Source organism: Leuciscus leuciscus (assembly GCF_965113295.1).
Source record: "Leuciscus leuciscus genome assembly, chromosome: 2".
Taxonomy (NCBI): Eukaryota; Metazoa; Chordata; class Actinopteri; order Cypriniformes; family Leuciscidae; genus Leuciscus; species Leuciscus leuciscus.
Window position 1 is genome coordinate 57326923 of NC_138726.1, and position 21542 is coordinate 57348464.

A 21542-nucleotide genomic window follows, 5' to 3' on the forward strand; every position below is an offset into this window, starting at 1 on the left:
ATAATAGACCGATCCGGTGACTAGCTTGATGGCTGGCGTGACGGGAACAGTCTCTGGAAACGCCCCCTCAACAGTAGAAGGCTCGGGGAATTCTGCTAAGACGTAACGAGGCTCTGGGCGGTCTGCTGAGACGTGACGGGGCTCTGGAAAATCTGCTGAGAAGTGACGGGGCTCTGGAAGATCTGCTGAGAAGTGACGGGGCTCTGGAAGATCTGCTGAGAAGTGACGGGGCTCTGGAAGATCTGCTGAGAAGTGACGGGGCTCTGGAAGATCTGCTGAGAAGTGACGGGGCTCTGGAAGATCTGCTGAGAAGTGACGGGGCTCTGGAAGATCTGCTGAGAAGTGACGGGGCTCTGGAAGATCTGCTGAGAAGTGACGGGGCTCTGGAAGATCTGCTGAGAAGTGACGGGGCTCTGGAAGATCTGCTGAGAAGCGACAGGGCTCTGGAAATTCTGCTAAGACATAACGAGAGTACGGGGAGGTATAGCAGAATTCTGGTTCAACGGGTGTGGTAAGTTCATGGGAACCCTCATCCACAGGGCCCACAGAAGAGGATGAGCCGCTTATCCTCAGGGCGAATTCAATATATTGACCTAAAGTCCATTGAGGGGTGTTGTCAGGCATGAGATAATTTAACATGTCCTCAAGCCCATATCGGAAACTATCCTTTAAGACTGCATCGTCCAAGTCTACCCCATGGCAGAGCTCACAAAATTCGTCAACATATTCCTCAATGGATCGGTTACCTTGGCTGAGGCGGAAGAGACTGATTAGTGGGTCCATGGTGGGTCTCGGTTCTTTCTCGGCTGCTGGATCTGAAGTGGCGAAGTATTCTGTTACGAATTGGAAGACTCAGTAGGATCCATTTGCAGCTTTATTGAAGGAACGTCAAACAGGCAGGGGTCAGGGAACAGCAAAACAGGGAAATCAGAGATCAACACAGAGAGTAGTCAGGTAACAGGCAGAAGATCGGGGCAGGCAGCAAGAAACAATAATCCAAGGGCAATCCAAGTCAAGACAGGCAGGCAGCAGGCAGGCAGGCAGAAGTGAGATAACAATCCGAGGTCGGCAACTAGATCAGTAGGATAGGGTAAACGCTCAGAAATTACAGGCCGTGGCAATGCAATACTTCGCAGAGAAGTGGAGTGTGGAAGTGGCTTTTATGTGTGTGTGAATAAGGTGCAGGTGTGTGTAATCAGTGCAGTGCAGGTGTATGAAGTAATCAGTCCAGGTAGATGCAGGATGGGAATTGTAGTCTGTGAGTAAATATGATAGTCCGGTGTGGAGTGCCCTCTGGTGGCTCTCAAGGGCACTCCAGCTGGTGACTGTTACAGAAAGATAGTTTAGTAAGAGAGAAAGAAAAAAGATTGATTAGTTAGAAAGAAAGAAAGAAAGAAAGAAAGAAAGAAAGAAAGAAAGAAAGAAAGAAAGAAAGAAAGAAAGAAAGATGGATTAGTTAGAATGAAAGAAAGAAAGACTGATTAGTTAGAAAGAAAGATAGTTTAGTAAGAGAGAAAGAAAAAAGATTGATTAGTTAGAAAGAAAGAAAGAAAGAAAGAAAGAAAGAAAGAAAGAAAGATGGATTAGTTAGAATGAAAGAAAGAAAGACTGATTAGTTAGAAAGAAAGATAGTTTAGTAAGAGAGAAAGAAAAAAGATTGATTAGTTAGAAAGAAAGATAGATTAGTTCGAATGAAAGAAAGAAAGATAGATTAGTTAGAATGAAAGAAAGAAAGATAGATTAGTTAGAAAGAAAGAAAGATAGATTAGTTAGAAAGAAAGAAAGATAGATTAGTTAGAATGAAAGAAAGAAAGATAGATTAGTTAGAAAGAAAGATGGATTAGTTAGAAAGAAAGAAAGATGGATTGGTTAGAAAAGAAAGAAAGAGGGATTGGTTAGTAAGAAAGAAAGATGGATTAGTTAGAAAGAAAGAAAGATGGATTAGTTAGTTAGAAAGAAAGATAGATTAGTTAGAAAGAAATATGGATTGGTTAGTTAGAAAGAAAGATGGATTAGTTAAAAAGAAAGAAAGATAGATTAGTTAGAAAGATAGATAGATAGATAGATAGATAGATAGATAGATAGATAGATAAGGTTTGAAGATAGATAGATAGATAGATAGATAGATAGATAGATAGATAGATAGATAGATAGATAGATAGATAGATAGATAGATAGATAGATAGATTAGTTATTAGTTAGAAAGAACACAAATAGCTTAAAGCTTAATTGAGTATCAATGGCTTCTAGCAGTTTACATTAAACATAGTTCAAACAGATATGGACTTTTGGTCAATGAAAGTCCATGGGATTTTTATGATTTTTAATATACATTTTTAAGAAAACCGTTTTCCTGGACTGTTCCCAGCTGGAGGAATGACCTGCCTGTCTCAATTCGTGCAGCTGAGTCTTAAGGCATTTTCAAAAAATGTCTAAAGACACATCTTTTTCGTCAGCACCTGACCAATAAATAGTAGCACTTGCCTTTTCTATTCTATTCTATTCTATTCTATTCTATTCTATTCTATTCTATTCTATTCTATTCTATTCTGTTCTATTTGTCTTTCTGATCCAATAAATGCAGGCTTGTTGAGCATAGGAGACTTCTTTTTAAAAAACATTTAAAAAAGTAATGTCTCCAAATCTTTGACCAGTACTGCACATTACATGTACCGCTGTTTTTGAGAAGAGTCACTGCTATTGCTTCCCTCAGTTCTTCCACTCCTTCTGGTGTGTTAAGGAAAATAATTGGCTCCTCTCTAAGTACAAATTCAGCAAACTAAAAAGGGAAAATAACAACAAAAATGTTTTTGTAAAGTAAAATAAAACATGAATTTGACATTAGCAGACATGTACACCATAATTAGCAACTTAACTGTGTTTCCCGAGATCATACTTTAGGCCATTGACAGTTTGGGACAATGCCGTAAATTATATATTAAATATCACTTACTTTCAAAGCAAAGACACCGCAGGATGTGCCATCTTGTTGTTTTGGGTGAGGCAGCGTATCGCAGGACCACCTTGAAAAATTGCATCCCTTTTGTAGCATAAAAGCCCTTAACAAATGAAAATCTTCAATATTGTGATACTGGAATAACAAATTTTACTGTAGAAATACTGTAGAGATGAGTTATGCACCTCAGAAGCACATTTTTGTGATGAACAATTTAAAATACCTTGTTATATCCTGGCATCGTTTCTGTTTTGCAGAACTTTCTCCCAGAGGATCAAGGAACAAAGCCTTCCTTTGAGATGGCAGCATAACCTTTAAAGATTTTAAACAGTGTTGGCCAGACATCGCAAACAGATTCTTTCAAGAATTCCACAAATATTACAATACACCCTAACTGTTATAACGGCTCCAAGTTCATTATAAATATTTTTGTAATATTTCCCCTACACGTGCAAAGTGAATTTTTTCATTTGTTTACCACAAGTGTCCAGTGGTGGTGGTCATTCACAATGCCAATGAGGTACTTGTACATTGTTGGATCAACCTGAAATTCAAAACAGAGGACTGAAATATGTTCTGAATTTGATGTTTCATAATTGGTACATAAATAAACCTGAGTAAACCAACCTTTAATTTTGATTTGTTTCCATTCCAAATGTTTGTCATTTCGAATGACTCAATTTGGAATGCTTGCTCTTTTGACTGGGCATTGAAACGCCTTACAAGAAGACGCATGTATGCATTAATAACCTTAAACAAGTAAGCAAAACAATGAGGGATTAGCAGTAGAAGTTAAAATTTGATATCTACAATTTCAATCAAAGAACATTTTAAAAGACTTTAAAAAAATCTTACCTCACTTTCAAGCTCATTATTTGGGCCAGTTTTATTAATGTCTTTAAAAAAATATTTTATATGGTCCAATTCTGGAGAGCAACACATAGACATCTTTTCCAGCCCATGCCTCGTGAACAACTGTGTTGATAGATGTCATTAGAAAATTCAAAATGTGAGAAAACATGAATTTTATGAAGTTTATACCTTTACTTTGTTCTGATGCTGACTTACTGCTGATGAGTTGGTGCTGTACTGTTGCTGGGGTGGTAGGTGAGGGAAGCACAGATCCAGATGTGGAGACAGGTGACGCAGCCACTTTGGAGATCGTAGGTGAGGGTGGCACAGATCCAGATGTGGAGACAGATGACGCAGCCACTTTGGAGATGGTAGGTGAGGATGGCACAGATCCAGATGTGGAGACAGGTGACGCAGCCACTTTGGAGATGGTAGGTGAGGATGGCACAGATCCAGATGTGGAGACAGGTGACGCAGCCACTTTGGAGATGGTAGGTGAGGGTGGCACAGATCCAGATGTGGAGACAGGTGACGCAGCCACTTTGGAGATGGTAGGTGAGGGTGGCACAGATCCAGATGTGGAGACAGGTGACGCAGCCACTTTGGAGATGGTAGGTGAGGATGGCACAGATCCAGATGTGGAGACAGGTGACGCAGCCACTTTGGAGATGGTAGGTGAGGATGGCACAGATCCAGATGTGGAGACAGGTGACGCAGCCACTTTGGAGATGGTAGGTGAGGGTGGCACAGATCCAGATGTGGAGACAGGTGACGCAGCCACTTTGGAGATGGTAGGTGAGGGTGGCACAGATCCAGATGTGGAGACAGGTGACGCAGCCACTTTGGAGATGGTAGGTGAGGATGGCACAGATCCAGATGTGGAGACAGTAGGTGAGGGTGGCACAGATCCAGATGTGGAGACAGGCGACGCATACACTTTGGAGATGGTAGGTGAGGGTGGCACAGATCCAGATGTGGAGACAGGTGACGCAGCCACTTTGGAGATGGTAGGTGAGGGTGGCACAGATCCAGATGTGGAGACAGGTGACGCAGCCACTTTGAAGATGGTAAGTGAGGATGGCACAGATCCAGATGTGGAGACAGGTGACGCAGCCACTTTGGAGATGGTAGGTGAGGGTGGCACAGATCCAGATGTGGAGACAGGTGACGCAGCCACTTTGGAGATGGTAGGTGAGGGTGGCACAGATCCAGATGTGGAGACAGGTGACGCAGCCACTTTGGAGATGGTAGGTGAGGATGGCACAGATCCAGATGTGGAGACAGTAGGTGAGGGTGGCACAGATCCAGATGTGGAGATAGGTGACGCAGCCACTTTGGAGATGGTAGGTGAGGGTGACACAGACCCAGGTATGGAGACAGGTGACGCAGCCACTTTGGAGATGGTAGGTGGGGGTGGCACAGATCCAGATGTGGAGACAGGTGACGCAGCCACTTTGAAGATGGTAGGTGAGGGTGGCACAGATCCAGATGTGGAGACAGGTGACGCAGCCACTTTGGAGATGGTAGGTGGGGGTGGCACAGATCCAGATGTGGAGACAGGTGAAGCAGCCACTTTGGAGATGGTAGGTGGGGGTGGCACAGATCCAGATGTGGAGACAGGTGACGCAGACACTTTGGAGATGGTAGTTGAGGGTGGCACAGATCCAGATGTGGAGACAGGTGACGCAGCCACTTTGGAGATGGTAGGTGAGGATGGCACAGATCCAGATGTGGAGACAGGTGACGCAGCCACTTTGGAGATGGTAGGTGAGGGTGGCACAGATCCAGATGTGGAGACAGGTGACACAGCCACTTTGGAGATGGTAGGTGAGGGTGGCACAGACCCAGGTTTGGAGACAGGTGACGCAGCCACTTTGGAGATGGTAGGTGGGGGTGGCACAGATCCAGATGTGGAGACAGGTGACGCAGCCACTTTGAAGATGGTAGGTGAGGGTGGCACATATCCAGATGTGGAGACAGGTGACGCAGCCACTTTGGAGATGGTAGGTGGGGGTGGCACAGATCCAGATGTGGAGACAGGTGACGCAGCCACTTTGGAGATGGTAGGTGAGGGTGGCACAGATCCAGATGTGGAGACAGGTGACGCAGCCACTTTGGAGATGGTAGGTGGGGGTGGCACAGATCCAGATGTGGAGACAGGTGACGCAGCCACTTTGGAGATGGTAGGTGAGGGTGGCACAGATCCAGATGTGGAGACAGGTGATGCAGCAGCTGGACAGTTTTTTTGTGATGCAGTTGATGTTGTTGATCTTTCGGACACAATCTTGTGTGGAATGCGTGGCATCTCTTCAGTGTACAATCTCAAGTGGTCAATATTGATTTTTGGCCAAATTACCCCTCTCTCATCTATCAGATCAGCATTCTTGCCTGTAATGTTTTGAATTGTGTATGGACCCAAAAAATTTGGATCCAATTTTCCGCCTTTTCTTTGCTGGCTCCGAACATTACACCTCCATACCTTGTTGCCCACAGATAATTTCACTTTCTTTGCTTTCTGTTCTTTCCTTGTCATTCTTTTTTGGACCTGAGCAGTGTGGGTAAGGGCAGTTTGAAGAACTTCATCAAGTTTCAGGACATCCTCAGTCATTTGTTCAATTCCTATGACAGCTTCAACAGAGCTGTCAAGCTGGAAAAAAAGGAAGTGGAACATTTGCTTCTTTAACATTTTCAAAGCAACATTTGCTTCTCTTTAAAATACCTGATCATCTCAAATTAATTTAAGTTCATACTGAATGCAATACATACACATAAAAATGAAACCAAGCATAGAAGACAATGAAAACCCACTTGATAATCTTCAGGGACCTCAGAAGGGTACCGTGCCTCACGACCAAACATCATAGAAAATGGAGAGAATGTTGTTGTCATCTGTTTTTTGGTCCTTAGTCCAAACATAACAGCATCAAGGTGTTTGTCCCACTCCTTTGGTTTTTTGGAGACCAATTTGCTGAGAGCCCTTAAACATTTAATTTACATTAAAATAGTTTTAGTAGAAGATACTGTCTCTATATCTTTGAATACCATATTTTGTTTATAACAATTCTTACAAATGCCATTATCGCTTTAAAATAACCAAATAACATTTTCTAATAGGCTTATGTAAAACAAAGTAATAATTTAAGGATCTTTGTATAAAAATTGATGTACAGTATAAATTTAGTACCTCTGTATGGTCCCATTCATCTTTTCGACTAGACCGTTAGTCTGGGGGTGATAAGGAGAGCACAAACTCCTTTTGATACCAAGAATTTTGGACACATTTTGGTTGATCTGATAATAAAAACATTTTTTTTTTTAAAGATAGTCAATTTATGTAAATATTTTTCAAAACTACATTTGAACACTACAGCTTTTATTTACCTGATTAACAAACTCCCTCCCTTGGTCTGTGAGTATGCGTTTTGGTGCCTCAAACTGATAAAAAAACTTAATAATACATTTTGTGACCTCCTCTGCAGACTTATTTTTAAGTGGATAAGCCTGTGGCCATTTGGTCAAGTAATCAATCATAACGCAAATATATTGATGGCCACTGTCTGTGAGGGTGAGTTTCCCAATCAGATCCATCCCCAAAAGTTCAAAAGGTTGTGTGACCTTGCAAGAAATGTGATAAAGGATAATTAGATAAAAATATTCAGTAAATTGTGTAAATATTCTAACATGGTTCGGGTGTCGGGGAAAGAAAGAAAAGAAGAAAGGAAGGACAGACGGACACAGTAAATAGATAGATTGATTACCTTTATAGGTGTAATTTTAACCTCTTCTTTAATTGACGCTTTGGTGGCCTGACATGCCACACATTCAGCCACCTGTTTAAAAAGAAGTTATCAGTTAACATCAAGATAGAAGAAAGATTTTATTAAATTTATTTTATATTTAATTTCATATTTTAGACTTTTGTTAAAAAAATGTAACGGCTTCATTACCCATTTGTCAAGATCCACGGACATCCCTGGCCAGTAAAATCTTTTGGATATGGCATCTTTGGTTTTTTTCTGTCCACAATGTGCACCAATGCTGCTAGCATGAAACTCGATAAAACATTTATTTGCATCCTCTGCACCACAGACAACCTTCAATCTCAGTTCACGGGCGGTACCTTTGTATCTTCTGTAGTACAGCAGACCATCTGAACGATCAAATAACAATACAATAACTATTAATTAAAACATAAAATATGAATATGACATGACATGACATTCTACAGTACAAATAGAGAAAACTAGACATCTCTCCATCAGGTCCCTTGTCAAACAATGTAAAACAAACCTTATAAATAATTAAGTTTAACATGATTTTAAATAATGAAATCAAAATAACAGGCCCGGTAAAATTGTAATAGTCTAATGGAAATGTCCTAATATATAGCCACATTTTATGTTGCAAATGGGTTTAAAAAATTAAGAAAAAAAGATTAATCACATAGTTGTAGTCACCTTCAATATCATAAATAGCTGTTTTTTTCCGGAAATTGGACTTCTGGTCCTTGGGTAATCCCTGAGGATACCCACCACCTGTTTTGTAGGTCACAATAGCACTGTATGTTGCAGGATCCATAATCTAGACCAAAAAGCACAAATTAATAAATAAGGGTTGGTTGTCTAGAGGGGTTTATTGGCACAGATTTAATTGATGGTATTTTATAATCACCTTCAGAATAGCGTAACTTGATGTGCATTGATCCTGTAAGGGCCTTTAAATGTTAATATATTAATATAATTAATTCATTCATTCCTTACTATTGACTTCTGAAACTACAGTCAAACTAAAATAAAGATAGCCAGACACATATTTGCACAAATGTAAGAGTTCAATCAACCCCCGTCAGCCCTACTATAAATCTGGCTATAATATGACAATGGAAATATATTTACCTTTCAAAAGGACAATTTCAATGGAAAAAAAAGTTCTTGTTTTCTACACGGCCTGCTTTTAGATCCTGTATATTTGCGTTTTACACAGACCAACTAATTCCTTGAAATTAATTCGTGCAATTTTAAGAAAATTAACTGTGTCATATAAATTACAATCAAGATATTATCATAATTAAGCGGGAAACACTCCTACCGTTTTACACCTCCTCTTCGGCACACAGCATCACCGCACCCGAGGGAGGCCGAGTCCTGATTGGTCATCCTTCACGTGATCAGGTGATGGACAAAACATAACGCTTTCAAATTGTACAAGCCCAGCAAGAACGAAATAACATTGTAAAAAAAGGCACAGTTTTATTTGTGTTCTCATTTGTATTAATTGTTATTTAGAGTTGAAGTGTAGCCATATTAGTTTTATTTTATTACACTGACAATCTATTAGTACACTTTTTAGACACTAATATTCGGGGTGGAACGTTACATGTGTTCGTATTGAACCGAAACGTTACGGGCGTCACGGTTCGGTGCATAAATTTACACGGAGAATACACCGTATAAAAAATAAATAAAACTCGCTTGCAAATTAATGAATGTAATGCGGAACTACTGTTAGATACGCGGGTTCTTTAGGGACACCTAATCTGTAGCTCCGCCTTAGCTCTGAAGCAGGCTATGATGTCAAGATTGCAATACTGGAATATGTTGTGTGCGTGTGTGTGTGTGTGTGTGTGTGTGTGTGTGTGTGTGTGTGTGTGTGTGTGTGTGTGTGTGTGTGTGTGTGTGTGTGTGTGTGTGTGTGTGTGTGTGTGTGTGTGTGAGAGGCGCGGGCGCGATCGAACAGTGGAAACATAAAAAACAATTCTCTGTCATTTAGTTTATACAGAACATCATTCAAACTGCAAAGTGTTTAAGTTACGGTTAATTAAAATTAAGGAAATCAAATATATTAATCTGAAATGTAGCAAATGAATTTTCAATTCATTCAGGTACAATTACCAAACAAAACAGGTATTTTTGTCTTTTTTATTCATTTAATTAATAAACTAATTATATAAAACTATTGTCAGTGCACTACAAATAAACGTACTCGGTTACTAACGTAACCTCGGTTCTCTCTAGAAGAGGGAACGAGTACTGCGTAAGATATCTTACGCTAGGGGAAAATCCTTTTCCGCGAGATATTGAAGCCAAAAATTATCCTTAATTTTGTAATAATGCAAAACGCGTTGCAGCAGCAATGCAGACATAGGCGAAACAGCTCGCGCGCCTATTGGCTGCTCTGCGGCAACTGCAGCAGCCTATCGAGCGAGGCCTGGCGTGACGTCAGACCCAATCAGGGCACTTCGCGCCCGCTGCGTCACGTCCCGCCGAAATGGGCGTGGTCTAGGCCTATAAATATCGCTCGCAGGCAGCTATTATCTGGTTTTTCATCATCGAAGCAACCAGAGCGTGTGCATGAACGGCAAGATACGCAGTACTCGTTCCCTCTTCTAGAGAGAACCGAGTACGTTCTCTTACGAGAGGTCTCTCGTACTGCGTAAGATATCTTACGCTAGGGGACCCAATGTAAAACGCCGTGCATGCTGAGATCTGACACCAAAGACCCAAGGGCGAAAGCCCGGGGTACATATAGTGCACAATCACTCAGTGAACTCACAGAGAGTCCGGGAAGAAGGAGGGGTGCAGCCTCACTTTTCCACATAAAGTAGCGTCGATGGGACGCGAATTTCATCATACAGACAGGGCGGGGTACGGCCTGAACTGATGGGGAAAAATGTGGGTCTTACACAGTTTGCCCAGCTTTAAACTGTCGAACATTGAGCTGTGCTCAGCAAACGCAGCATTCTGAGCTGAACGCATCAGGTCAGATAATACTGGTAGTTTAGACCGACAGCAGCCTGGCCTGCAGGGCGGGAACCTCTAGGTTATAAAACCTTATAAATGTAGACGGGGAGGCCCAGCCTGCCGCCATACAAATATCTTGCAAGGCAATCCCACTTGACCAGGCCCACGAAGAGGCCATGCCTCTCGTGGAATGCGCTATGACACCCAAAGGGCACTGCATGCCCTTGGAGGCGTATGCCAGCGCTATAGCATCAACTATCCATCTGGATAGGCTCTGTTTCGACGCGGCTAGTCCCTTAGAACGTCCGCTAAACGAAACAAAGAGCTGTTCCGTCTGTCTGAAAACAGACGAGCGAGACACATAAGCTCGTAATGCCCTGACTGGGCAAAGGAGGCTCGCGTCTCTTTCCTCATCAGGGACCGGTAGGGCTGACAGAGAGATAATCTGCGCCCTAAACGGTGTGTTGAGGGATTTTGGAACATAACCGTGCTTAGGTTTGAGTATAACTTTTGAGTCATTGGGCCCAAACTCCATGCACGCCGCGCTCACAGAGAGCGCGTGCAGATCCCCTATGCGCTTCACTGAAGCGAGAGCCAGCAAAAACACCGTTTTGAAAGACAGGTGTTTCAAATCGATTGACTGTAAAGGCTCAAATGGCGCACCTTTCATGGCTTCCAGAACCGTAGAAAGGTCCCATACGGGGACTGAGGGAGGTCTGGGAGGATTCAGTCTCTTAGCTCCTCTAAGGAAGCGGATGACTAAATCGTTCCTTCCTATTGACTGACCAAGCGTTGTTTCTGAGAACGCTGCTATAGCCGCCACATAAACTTTGAGCGTGGAGGGGGCCCTGCCCCCATCCAACAGCTCTTGTAGGAAGGAAAGCACCTCCGTCACATCACAGTTTGTGGGTGACACACCACGGGCTGTGCACCAGCCCGAAAACACTGACCATTTCGAAGAATAGAGTCGTCTTGTAGACGGAGCTCTAGCCTGCGTGATCGTGTTTAATACTCCTTTAGGGAGTCCAACATATACCCGTTGATGGCCCAGACATGAAGGGACCATAGTTCCGGGTGAGGATGCCAGATCGAGCCGCGGGCCTGTGAGAGGAGATCTCTCCTCACTGGTACTGGCCACGGGGCAGTACTTGCTAACTGCATCACGGCTGGGAACCAAGGTTGGTTTTTCCAGAACGGTGCTACCAGCAGTACTGAGCATCCTTCTTCCCTGATCCGTTCTATCACCTGAGGCAGGAGAGAGATGGGGGGAAAAGCATAGAGCGGGCGGCGGGGCCACACATGGGCCAGCGCGCTCCTGCTCTTGGAGAAAAAATTCTTGACAGTGAGCGTTTTCTTGAGACGCAAACAGGTCCACTTCCGCTCTGCCGAATTTCTTCCACAGCAGTTGGACTGTCTGTGGGTGTAGAGACCATTCGCCTGCCGGAACATTGTTCCTGGACAGTCTGTCTGGTCCTATATTCATGATCCCTGGCACGTGCGCTGCTCTGAGCGAGCGCAGGTTGCACTGAGCCCATACCAGGAGGCGTTCTGCCAGCCTGTACAGTTTCTCGGATCTGATGCCGCCCTGGCGATTTATGTAGGACACCATAGACATGTTGTCCGAACGGACCAAGACGTGGTGACCTTTTATTTGGGGACAAAAACGCGTCAGCGCGTTGTCTACTGCCAGCATTTCGAGGCAGTTTATGTGCAGGAGCTTCTCCCGTTCTGACCACTGGCCGAAGAACGGTCTGCCCTCGAGCAGCGCTCCCCATCCCGAGGTGGACGCGTCCGTGGACACCACTTTCACCCTCGAGGAAGTCCCCAGGCTTACACCTGATTGGTACCAGTCGTTCGCTTTCCAGGGTTTCAGAGCTGTAACGCATTTCTGATTGACCCTGAGGCGAAGCAAACCGGGTGCCCACGCTTCGCGTGGGACTCGCGCTTTCAACCAAAACTGCAGCGGGCGCATGCGGAGCAGACCCAGCTGGAGCACTGACGATGCTGAGGCCATGAGACCTAGCATCTTCTGAAATCTCTTGAGCGGGACAGACGCGCCGCAGCGAAAAGAGTTCGCTGTGCGTCGAATGTCTACCGCGCGCTGTTGTGATAGTCGCGCTATCATGGATAGTGAGTCCAGTTCTGTGCCCAGGAAAGATATTTTCTGACTGGGTGACAGGGAGCTCTTCGCCCAATTGACACTCAGACCCAAAACCTCGAGGTGATCGAGTAAAATGGTCGTGTGTTCTATGAGCACTGCGCGAGATTGCGCTAGAATCAGCCAATCGTCCAAATAGTTCAGCACTCGCATGCCTCTCATTCTGAGGGGTGCGAGCGCCGCATCCATGCACTTCGTAAATGTACGGGGTGCTAGGGACAAACCGAACGGAGGGACTGTGTACTGATATGCCTGGCCCTCGAAGGCGAATCTCAAATATCGCCTGTGACGTGACGCTATCTGTATTTGAAAATACGCGTCTTTCAGATCTATTGACACAAACCAATCTCCTTGGCGAATCTGCACAAGGATTTGCCTGGTCGTGAGCATCCTGAACTGTCGCTTCACAAGCACTTTGTTCAGTTGCCTTAGATCTAGTATGGGTCTGAGACCCCCGTCTTTTTTCGGTACCAGGAAGTATCTGCTGTATAGCCCTCCCTCGCTCTGATCTTGAGAGAGAGGTTCTATGGCCCCTTTGCTCAATAGTTTCGTCACTTCGGCTCGAAGTAGATGTGCTACTTCTGTTTTTACCGTGGTCTCGACGCGCGCCACATAGCGACGAGGGCGTCGGCGAAACTGCAGCGAATAGCCTCTTTCTATAATGTTCAGCACCCACTTCGAAAACCCCGGGTAGCTTTGCCCATGCGTCTGCATGGATAGCTAGGGGTCGAATACGAAGCGCGCTCCGCTCGCTCAGCGATGGAGAAGCTTCGGTGTGCTGTAACACAAGCGTGTCGCTCGTGATATTTGAGGCATGGGGCGCGCTGATGACAGCGGGCAGATTGCCCGCGCTCGACTCCTCTGCGGTGGTTAACCGCGAGGGGGAGGGCTGGGCGGTTCCCGTGGGAACTGTCATGTCTATGTGTGGATGTGGGCGCGGGACAGCGGGCACATTTATCACACCGAAAGCATCGTTCGCTTGCGTGAAGCGAGTGCACGTTGGTTTCGTTTTTACAGAAACCGTGAGACATGCATAACGTGGTGTTAGTGGGCACATTCACCATGTTTGAAGCGCAATCGGTCTGAGCCGATTCATGTGCGCGAGCCCTGTGTGACGGGCTGTGCTTGTGTGTAGAGATGGGCACTGGGCAGTGGGCATTCTTCTTACACATAAAGCACCATCGGCCGTGGCCGGGACACCAGAAAAAATTCACACTTATGGGATTTATCTGGGTAGCCGTAAAAACGGCGTTTGTGTGCAGGCAAGCGGGTGACAGAACCGACTTGTTTACTGCAGGATACACTGGAACAGTCACATTTACTGGAACTGAACGAGCGAGAAGTTGCCATAGAAACAGAGCGTCAACATGCTGGCGTTTATTGCAGGCCTGCGTGCATTACAACAGGCTTGTTCACTGCAATATTGACATTTCCAGTCGCCTGAATTCCAGAGGGGAATGGGAAATGTATAGGAAAAAGGAGGTTGGTCCGTCCGCAGCGGGACCAGAAAAACTCCCTTTTTTCCTTACGCCAGTGACGCACGGAACACCATAGAAACGGTGTTTGGGTGCAGGCGAGCGGGTTGTACAACGCGCTCGTTGGCTGCAAAATACACATCTGCAGTCGCCTTTTCAGGGAACTGACAGAGCGAGCATTGACGGCATAATTTTATCTGCCGGTAGACCCGGGGATCGAACGCGGGTCTCTCGCGTGCAAAAACCTGAGAGTCTGCCACTGGGCCACAGGGGGAGACACATTGTAACTCAGTTAGCGCGAGTATTATAAGAGAGCGTCAACGTGCTGGCGTTTGTTTGCAGGCATGCGTGTATTACAACAGGCTTGCTCACTGCAATACAGACATTTCCAGTCGCCCGAACTTCAGAGGGGAATGAGAAATGTACGAGAAAGAGGAGGTCGGTCCGTCCGCGGGGGGACCAGAAAACGCTCTTTTCTCCTTTCGCCAGTGACGCACGGAAACCATAGAAACGGTGTTTGGGTGCAGGCGAGCGGGTTGTGCAACGCGCTCGTTGGCTGCAAAATGCACGTCTGCAGTCGCTTTTCAGGGAACTGACAGAGCGAAGCATTGGCGGCATAATTTTAACTGCCGCTAGACCGGGATTCGAACTCCGGTCTCTCGTGAGAAAAACCAATGATTCCGCCACTGAGCCACAGGGGGGAACGCAAAGGTTTTCGGAGGCACGAGCATATAAGAGCGTCACATGCTTTCTTCGGCGTATGCTTGCAGGCGCGCTTGTATTAAAACAGGCTCGCCTGCTGCAATATTGATATTTCCAGTCGCATGATCAGGGAACTGGGAATATGTATGAGAAATTGAAGGTCAGTCCATCCTCGGAGGGACTAAAAAACACATCTTTCTCCTTTCGCCGGTGAGTGACGCATGAATGGGGCGCAGAAGGCAGGGTAGCTTTCTTATAACGTAAAGAAAAACTAACCCCGACCGTACGCTTCCAGCCTCCCTTGTGAGCGGCGCAGTTTGCGCGGCTTGAACAGAGGGAGAGAGAAAGCTAGCCCCGTGACCGCCCGCTCCTGACATCCTCTGTGAGCGGCGCGGTGTGCGCGGCTCGAACAGAGGGAGAACAGGTATCGTCCCCCAAGCAGGCAAGGCAAGCGGGCGAACCGGCAAGCTTTGCGGGTTGGGGGGGGGGCGGAGGAGCAGTCTCGGAGAAGGATGCCAGGTGAGTCCTCAGAGTCACCATAGGCAGTACCTAACTCGCAGTGAGGGCAGTCGCCGTCAGCGAGTGCGAGAGCTGCGTGATCAGGAAAAGGGGCGTCTTGAAAAAGACGCCCAGCTCTTTTAGTGCAATGGGAGTGTGTGTCGCGGCGGCGAGCACACACACATACATAAACACAGTAGCAGAGAAAGGATATAATGCCGGAAAGCGCAGCAGGAAGGCAAGGAAGGCGGCGCGGCCAGCGACTTCAGTGACTCGTCCCGCTGAAGGTGCTCTCTTTCAGACGGCGCGGCTTCTAATCCAGCTCCAGCGATGCGTGTGCTTCGCTTGAAGGATGAAAAATCAGATAATAGCTGCCTGCGAGCGATATTTATAGGCCTAGACCACGCCCATTTCGGCGGGACGTGACGCAGCGGGCGCGAAGTGCCCTGATTGGGTCTGACGTCACGCCAGGCCTCGCTCGATAGGCTGCTGCAGTTGCCGCAGAGCAGCCAATAGGCGCGCGAGCTGTCTCGCCTATGTCTGCATTGCTGCTGCAACGCGTTTTGCATTATTACAAAATTAAGGATAATTTTTGGCTTCAATATCTTGCGGAAAAGGATTTTCCCCTAGCGTAAGATATCTTACGCAGTACGAGAGACCTCTCGTAAGAGAACTGGTTCTATGCCTTTACTTTATCAATAAAACTTATTTTAAAAAAAACAAGGCTTAAGTATTTTATTTCCCTTTGGTGGTACAGCCTGAGACATGCACAACAAAAAAAAATAGGTCAGGTATAATCCAGGCAGGTGGGTAAAAACGGCCCAGCCCAAATAATACCCCCCTAAATACTAAATAATAGAGTGAAATGTAGCATTTTACACACAGTATTACTGGTGTAGGTGTATCTGACCCATTTTAGGAACCATTTGAGTATTTAGAGAGAAGAAATAGGGGGGTATAATCCAGGCAGGTGGGTAAAAACGGGCCTGCCCAAATAATACCCCCCTAAATACTAAATCTGCCCATGTGAATAGAGTGAAATTTAGCATTTTACACACAGTATTACTGGTGTAGGTGTGTCTAACCCATTTTAGAAACCATTTGAGTATTTAGAGAGAAGAAATAGGGGGGTATAATCCAGGCAGGTGGGTAAAAACGGGCCTGCCCAAATAATACCCCCCTGAATACTAAATCTGCCCATGTTAATAGAGTGAAATGTAGCATTTTACACACAGTATTACTGGTGTAGGTGTGTCTAACCAATTTTAGAAACCATTTGAGTATTTAGAGAGAAGAAATAGGGGGGTATAATCCAGGCAGGTGGGTAAAAACGGGCCTGCCCAAATAATACCCCCCTAAATACTAAATCTGCCCATGTTAATAGAGTGAAATGTAGCATTTTACACACAGTATTACTGGTGTAGGTGTATCTGACCCATTTTAGAAACCATTTGAGTATTTAGAGAGAAGAAATAGGGGGGTATAATCCAGGCAGGTGGGTAAAAACGGGCCTGCCCAAATAATACCCCCCTAAATACTAAATCTGCCCATGTTAATAGAGTGAAATGTAGCATTTTACACACAGTATTACTGGTGTAGGTGTATCAGACCCATTTTAGAAACCATTTGAGTATTTAGAGAGAAGTAATAGGGGGGTATAATCCAGGCAGGTGGGTAAAAACGGGCCTGCCCAAATAATACCCCCTAAATCTAACACTACATGATAATTTTCAGAACACATAGGCACAGGAACAGTGTTTTCCCACCGTCCATTTCCGTTTTGAACAGTTAAATGCCTCCCAAGGCATATGCCTGTAAGTGCAATACTCCCAGTCTCACACTGTTTAGAGCAATATCTTTATAAACTTTATAATATTATATTATTTATAATACTGTTATTATTTATAATACATATAATATATATATATATATGAAGAGTTCAGATGCAAAAGCCTCTAAGTGCCATCTGAAATTTTCTTCTAGAATGGTCATTTTTATCAAGCTCGAATATTTAAGTTCAGTAATTTCACTTAAATGACAATTAATAGGTCATTTTCATTGCCATTTAAGTGAAATTGCTGAACTTAAATATACGAGCTTGATAAAAATGATCATTCTAGAAGAAAATTTCAGATGGCACTTAGAGGCTTTTGCATCTGAACTCTTCATATATATATATATATATATATATATATATATATATATATATATATAAATAACATAAATACATTATTTATAATGTTCATTATGACTAAAACTAACTGTGTCTTTATAATTTTATATTTTATTCTAATCATTGTAGTACTGTGTTTCTTGTTGTATTTGTATATGTGCACTGGAAGCTTCAGTACCAAGAAAAACACCTTGTGTGTGCAAGCACATTTGGCAATAAAGCTAATTCTGATTCATGCAATATTTTTTTATTATTATTTTAGTTCATAAGTTTATTGGAATATTATACACATTTCGGTTTAAGTGGCATTACCCATTATTGGGTTCTACTTTGGAACATAAAGTTATATTACTGTGATATGTGCTAATATTAATTTCCACAAAAATTGCAAGAAAGATAGTCTACTTCATGTACAGTTTTAACAGATGTGAGATCTAAGAAAATATATTATGAATAAAAAAAATAAAAAATAAAAAAAAATATATATATAGCCTATATATATATATATATATATATATATATATATATATATATATATATATAATATATATATAAAATAAAAATGTACAACATTTTAACATCATTACAAGAGTAGGCCTATGTGTACATGTTTTATTATAACAAAAGAAGGTTCGTATTGATAAACTGAATTTATTTTGTAAGGCATAACACATTATTGTCAAATTCAGCTAATACATAGGCCTACTGGGTTTGCATCTAAGCAGAAAAGAAAAAAGAAGAAGAAAAAAAATACTGGAAAAAAGACGCCATCGACGCGTTATCAAAAGAGATTTGCAACGGACATGCCAGTCTCGTTTACGATTAGGGTTGTAAAGTAATTAATTACGTTTCTGAGTTTACACTGCCATCTACAGGAAAATGCATAGATTCACGTCAAATTGAACGTTTGGAGATGGGATCAGTGAAGCATTTGACTGAACTTTTTGTCTTTCAACTGCCATCTACTGGAAACACAGCGGTACTGTCCGCGTGCACGCGACAGGGGGGTAGTCTCCAGCCGGGGGGTCGGAATTAGGCACAACACCGGTATAGCTTGAATACACACGAGCCCAGCACCACGTTAAAGTGGAACATAAGTTGTGTCCAATTCTGGGGGCAGGTCCAAAGTTACGGCTGTCAATAATTCCCAACCCACCAATAAAAAAATTAAAAAATCAACTTAGGCTATGTTCACACTTAGCGTCTTTTTTCAAACTGCCAGCGTCTGTTCTACATTATAACCCTATGGAGTAAACCGTTTTTTCAAAAAAGTCCTGAGCGCTTTTTTAGACGCCACCGCCGGCGTCTTTTTCTGCAGCTCAGAGCGTCTTTTTAAGTTGAAAAAAGTTCAACTTTTCTGAAAAGAACGCCCTACGTCAAGCGCCTTTTTGACAGCTGACCAATGACAAGCGAGTAGCGAGACCTGTCGTTTCCATAACAACAAGAACAACTGTCTGTCGTGCACCCACAAACGTCTTTGTGAACCGACATTCTCCTCCCCGGTAACTTCAAAAGCCAACGCAAGAGCCAACTTTCTCTTTCTCGAAATTTTTTGCATCACACAGCACTAGGCTACTGTTGCAGCTCTTGTTATAGCAACAAAAGACGCGCTCGGCTGCTATTTGTAACCGAACGCTGCCAGCGGTTTTTTTTGCTAAAAAAACTCCGTTGACAACTTTTTCTTGTCAAAAAAGACGCTAAGTGTGAACATAGCCTTACTGAGCATTTTCAACATAATGTAGAAACATAAAGTTGCAATAAAATTAGCAAGTAAATTCACAAATGTTGCTTAATGTTATATCAGAAAAAAAAAGATAAATTGTGAATATCATCAGATCAGTATCATCTGCTGCAGAATCAGTCTTTGAATGTCAAGTGTTTCTGATGCTTTGCTGCTCTTATTCACACCCAAACCATAAATCAGCGTAAGAATAATGAACATATGAATCCATGAATCTGTTTCCATTTGTTTTTCTTAAAGTGAACGCAGGACTCGTCTTTGTCAATCAGATGAAGAACTGGACAGACGCTCAGAGTTACTGCAGACAGAATCACACTGATCTGGTCAGTGTGAGGAACCAGAATGAGAATCAACAGGTTCAGAAGTTCATCACTGATAATCACATATCTAATGATGTCTGGATCGGTCTGTTCAAAGTCAGAGACTCATGGCAGTGGTCAGATCAGAGTAACTCCTCATTCAGAGACTGGGCTTCTGATGAACCTAGTAATTATGGAGGAAATGAAAACTGTACAGTGATCAGACCAAAAGCTCAGAGTAAATGGTATGACTACTCTTGCAACAACCAAAATCCTTTTGTGTGTCATGAAGGTGAGCAGATCCTCACAAACACACACAATCCATCCATCACCTCCAGATATCTTAAAGTTCACGCTACATGTCTGACATGACAGATTCCTCCACAGTGTTTGTTCTGCATGTTGTTTTTGATCAGTCTCTCTCTAGTTTTTGCTTGTGGTTTGTTTTGTGTCCAGATAAACTGATTCTGATCACAGAGACTCTGACGTGGCCTGAAGCTCTGAGACACTGCAGACAGAATTATACGGATCTGGTCTCGGTTCATTCAGTCGAGATGCAGCGTCGTGTGATGAATGTGGTTAAACGTGCGTCTACTGAGGCGGTGTGGTTGGGTTTACGTCACTCCTGCACTGTGGGCCTCTGGTTCTGGGTGAGCGGAGAGACCGTGTGCTATCAGAACTGGGCTCCAGGGAACGGCACAGGAGACGAGGACTGTGAGTCTGGAGTGAGATCAGGAGCAGTTCAGTCTGGAGGAGATCAGCGCTGGATCAGCCGTCCTGAACACCACAAACTCAACTTCATCTGCAGAAGATCTGAGGAGTGAAGGATATGTTTGTGTTCTTTCATAACTGGCTTTTCTTTTTTTTTTCTTTTTTTTACTGGCAAACACGTCTTGTACTGTTTTTATCAGTGCTTATATCAATTTAATACAATGATAATTTCTGTAACTGAAGATTATCGTATGAGTCTCTTTAATATCAGATTTTAAAATACTTTTTTTGCACCATATATATATATATGCACAAAGTATATACGTTTTAAAGACCCCATGAAATCAAAGTAAATGTCAATATGTGGCTTTATAACACAACTCAATATTTTTTATACAGTCTTTTCAATTCAATGTACTTGCAGTCAACTAGAAAGTAGAAGATGGCTTTAAAAAAAACAAACAAAGCTTAAACCACATCAGTTGATTTCATGGGATCTTGGTGTTTTGGTGGTTTGGCAACTTTCTTCTGATCACTCTTGTGTTTTGCACTAGTCATACAATTAAAAATGACTTGTTTAAAAAGTGATTGTGAGCATCGATGTTTGTCTCAATGAAATGAAATATAGTTTATTCTTAAGGGAAAAAGTGGAAGTAGAGTATAAAATATCTTGTGAACTGTATTTGATGTTGAAACTAATTCAAAGGAGCACCAGCTCAACTGAACTGACTTAGAAGAAGAATTATTTTACATTTATAAAAAAAACAAAGACACACACAAATGTTTACTAATAAATTACATATACAGTACATCTCAACATGAATTTGTGGTATGCCACATGTACTCTAACATATGATGTTTTATTAACAAAGTTCGGGAGGAGCACGTTCAGATAATTAACACGAGTGGAGAGCGCTCAGCAATCACCGATAAGAGGTATATATTCAGCAGTCTCACCTCAACGACAGTTTAGCAGCATCCCTCCATCACCCCTTCTCCACACTTCTAGTCCTATCCATTTACATACGGGAGGAGTACTCTGGGTTCGGGCCGAACTCCCCCCGGACAGCACGCCAAATACACATTAAACTTTACTCCCTCTAATTGTATGTAAGTGTGAAGTAAAGTCAGCAGATTTTGTGTAAAGGAAATATTTACAGCAAGACAATGAACACATGAAACCAAAGTTTAAAAATAACAACTCAAATATAAATATAATGCGTTTTTTTATTATAAT

General features: G+C 43.3%; 1 protein-coding gene across 1 annotated transcript in view; it reads left to right on the top strand.

Moving 5' to 3' along the window:
• The window catches only part of LOC309493247 (C-type mannose receptor 2-like), a 54618-nt gene extending 33631 nt beyond the window's left edge, over positions 1 to 20987 (top strand). The window contains exons 4-5 of the mRNA XM_082162409.1: positions 19536 to 19886; positions 20051 to 20987. Of these exons, the coding sequence (XP_082018535.1) occupies positions 19536 to 19886; positions 20051 to 20418 (719 nt within the window). The 3' untranslated portion in view covers positions 20419 to 20987. The remainder of the gene's footprint in view (positions 1 to 19535; positions 19887 to 20050) is intronic.
• Positions 20988 to 21542: the final 555 nt, after the last annotated feature.